At 34.3% G+C, this 3,332-nt stretch overlaps 1 protein-coding gene across 1 annotated transcript; it reads left to right on the forward strand.

The window, feature by feature from the left end:
- The first annotated feature begins 451 nt into the window (after positions 1 to 451).
- LOC107940761 (desmethyl-deoxy-podophyllotoxin synthase) lies at positions 452 to 2,257 on the forward strand. Its single transcript, XM_016874209.2, has 2 exons — positions 452 to 1,493; positions 1,574 to 2,257. The coding sequence occupies exons 1-2, from the start codon at positions 588 to 590 to the stop codon at positions 2,183 to 2,185; spliced, it is 1,518 nt and encodes a 505-aa protein (XP_016729698.1). The 5' UTR covers positions 452 to 587; the 3' UTR covers positions 2,186 to 2,257.
- The last annotated feature ends 1,075 nt before the right edge of the window (positions 2,258 to 3,332 follow it).

Here is a 3,332-nt window from a genome sequence, read left to right on the forward strand (position 1 = left end):
TTGGGCTTATTCTCCATTGTTTGGATAGTTTAGTGACCTAATTGTTTACCAGACTTGTCCATCAATTGACCTTTGTTCAATTAGATCAAATCAACTTCTTCTTGACCCATTTTGTATGTGTTTGTCGTCCATATGGAGTGAAATTGGGCATTTCCTTGCAGCTTTATTTGATAAAGAAATCATGCATAATTTCCTTGGTCCAACTACATTAAAAAATGTCAAGATCAATATGTAGCATAAAATAATTAAGTTATGTACAAATTTAATGCAAAAATAGCATAAAATCACATTCTTTATTAAATCCTGCTCATTATTGAAATATAAATAAAATTCGCCTAATTAATAATCAAATACTCGGGATTAATATTATTTTTAAGTAAAAAGATGTCATAAACTATTAAAAAAAACCTATATAAATTAGAGTATACAACACAGAACGTTCTAAAACAGCAGATTACGTGTTAGGCAAGCATACTATTATTGGAGTAAGAAAGAACCCTCAACTATTACAACCACAAATCTTTATCCTTTTCTATAAATCCCTCTAAAACAACTAGAGACCTTAAAAATCCTATCCTCCAATATCAATGGAGCTGCTTCTTTTTCCCTCTTTGCTTATCTTGCTGCCTTCCTTTTTCTTCTTGTCGGTCATAGTTAAAATAGTAAAGAAAATCAAAGCCATTGATTCGAACAAGAAACTGCCACCAGGGCCATGGAGATTACCCTTTATAGGCAACTTACATCAGCTAATTGGCTCACTACCTCATCGAATTCTCAGAGATTTGGCCAATCAACATGGACCCTTAATCCACCTACAGCTTGGTGAAATTTCCACCATCGTTGTTTCATCACCAGAAATTGCCAAAGAGGTCTTGGTAACACATGGCACTATCTTCGTTGATAGACCTTATATGATTGCTACAAATGTGATTACTTATGGTTACAGGGATATTGTCATGGCACCATATGGCAACTATTGGAGACAAGTACGAAAAATTTGTACAGTGGAGCTTTTAACAGCAAAAAGAGTGCAATCCTTTGAATCAATCAGACAAGAGGAAGTCTCAGGTCTTGTGAAATATATATCTTCAAACCAAGGGTCGCCAATCAATCTCACCAAGAAGATATTTTCGTTAACATATGATATTACAGCAAGAGCAGCATTCGGTAACACATGCAAGGACCGAGACTCTTACATAATAGTTGTGGATGAAATAATAAAGTTGTCTTCTGGATTCGGTCTAGCAGATCTGTACCCTTCTTTTGGATTGCTTGAGCTAATTAGTGGAGTGAGACAGAAAGCTGAGGCTCTCCTTGAGAAGAGTGATGAGATACTTCAAGGCATCATTAATGAAAACAGAGGCAGCCTGAAGAGAGGAAGAATAGGTGAAGGAGAAGCCAAGGAAGACTTGGTTACTGTTCTTTTAATGGCTCAACAACATGGTGATCTTGAATTTTCCCTAACTGATATGGAAATCAAAGCAATCATTTGGGTTAGTATTCATAGCTTATAACTTTATTGAAAAGCAAATCTACCATCAGCTTGAAGTAATGTTGGCTCATATAATCTCAGGATATCTTCGGTGGAGGGGGCGAAACATCATCAACAACCGTAGACTGGGCAATGGCAGAAATGTTGAGAAATCCAAAGGTGCTAAAAAGGGCACAAAATGAGGTAAGACAGGTCTGTCATGGAAAAAGAGATGTGGATGAAGCAAGTCTTAAAGAATTAAAATACTTGGCATTAGTTATCAAAGAAACCATGAGGTTACACCCTCCGTTTCCTCTGTTACTTCCAAGAGAAAGTCGAGAGAATTGCGAAATCAATGGCTACCAAGTACCTACCAAGACCAGAGTCATAATCAATGCATGGGCTATGGGAAGAGATCCTAAGTACTGGAGTGAAGTTGAGACATTTTATCCTGAAAGGTTCCTCAATAGTTCCTGTGATTTCAAAGGAACAAATTTGGAGTATATCCCATTTGGTGCAGGAAGAAGGATGTGTCCAGGCATATCATTTGCGCTTCCGAACATTGAGTTGCCTCTCGCAAAATTGCTTTACCATTTTGATTGGGAGCTTCCAAGTGAACTACCGCATGAAAATTTGGATATGTCTGAAACATTGGGAGGTCAAAAAATAAATAATGGTGGTGAAGCGAAAGAGAATGATGCCACCAGTGTATAATCTGCCAACTTTTTATTTTAAAATGTGGTTTTTTAAAATTTTAAAATAAAAAATGATGTTTTATTTGGTGGAGTTATTCTTTTTAGTGTGATCAAATAGCTATATATAACCTCAATTACCAATCAGTTTAAGTTGAAGATTTTTTTTAATTTAATCATGTTAGAGGATGAATGTGAGAGAGATGAGGAGTGTTGTTTTATGTTTTTATGTTTAATGGTGATTTTGGTTGCCAATTATTTATTCGGTAATGGGTTCAAATTGGTTATGTAAGTCTTGTCGAAACCGTTTTTGAAAACAAAAATTTAGTTGTCGACTTTTAAAAATAAAACTGGAGTCGCCACCGATCTTTTATTAAGGTGTGACCGGCCCACCTCAAAAATTATTTTGGTCTGCGAATTTTGAAAACAAGTTCGGGAGTCAGTTATGCACGAGGAAGGGTTAGCACCCTCGTAACGCCCAAAAATCGGTACCAAATTGACTATTTAGTGTCTTAGTGTCGAAAGTTAAAGATTTTAAAATAAGCTTGAATGATGAAATTGGCAAAAGGATAATCAATTGTTCAAGTCATGTAAAGAAATCGAGTCCCAATATGTTAGGGTACAATTCCTCATAATCCCCAAACTTGAATGTCACTTTTATTTTATACGAAAATCCTCATTTCGAGAAAGTAACATGCCACACCCAATACGTTAGGGCACAACAAGTTAAGTTCCCAAAAATGATTTTTATGCATTTTGAATAAAAATATTCTCGATCATTTAGGATTGACAAAGAAAATCAGAACCCAATACGTTAGGGCTCAATTTCCCTCGAAAATCCCAAACCTCAAATAATACTTTTATTCAAAAAAAAACCTTTAAATCAAGAAAATAACTTTGATGAATAGTTAAAACCAAAATATATCTTTGAAGGGGTATGTTAAAAGGGTTAATGTACCATATAATACAAATCCTTTAATTTAAAGCATGTATACATAAATATTTACAAATATATATATAAGTATAATATACACATACATTTGCAAACAAAAAGAAGGAATGAAATACATCAGATAAAAACAAATAGAAATACATGCATTAAAAAAAGTATAAAAGCATGCATATGTATTTATTTACAAAGTAAAAATGTATAATCACATATGTATTGG

This window comes from Gossypium hirsutum, chromosome D07 (assembly GCF_007990345.1).
Source record: "Gossypium hirsutum isolate 1008001.06 chromosome D07, Gossypium_hirsutum_v2.1, whole genome shotgun sequence".
In the NCBI taxonomy this organism is placed as follows: domain Eukaryota; kingdom Viridiplantae; phylum Streptophyta; class Magnoliopsida; order Malvales; family Malvaceae; genus Gossypium; species Gossypium hirsutum.

What these genes read in the sequence shown, in the direction of transcription:
- LOC107940761 (XM_016874209.2), top strand. Translation starts at nt 588, where the DNA reads ATGGAGCTGCTTCTTTTTCCCTCTTTGCTTATCTTGCTGCCTTCCTTT. An exon ending in AAATCAAAGCAATCATTTGG is followed by an intron (nt 1,494 to 1,573) that starts GTTAGTATTCAT and finishes ATATAATCTCAG; the next exon opens with GATATCTTCGGTGGAGGGGG.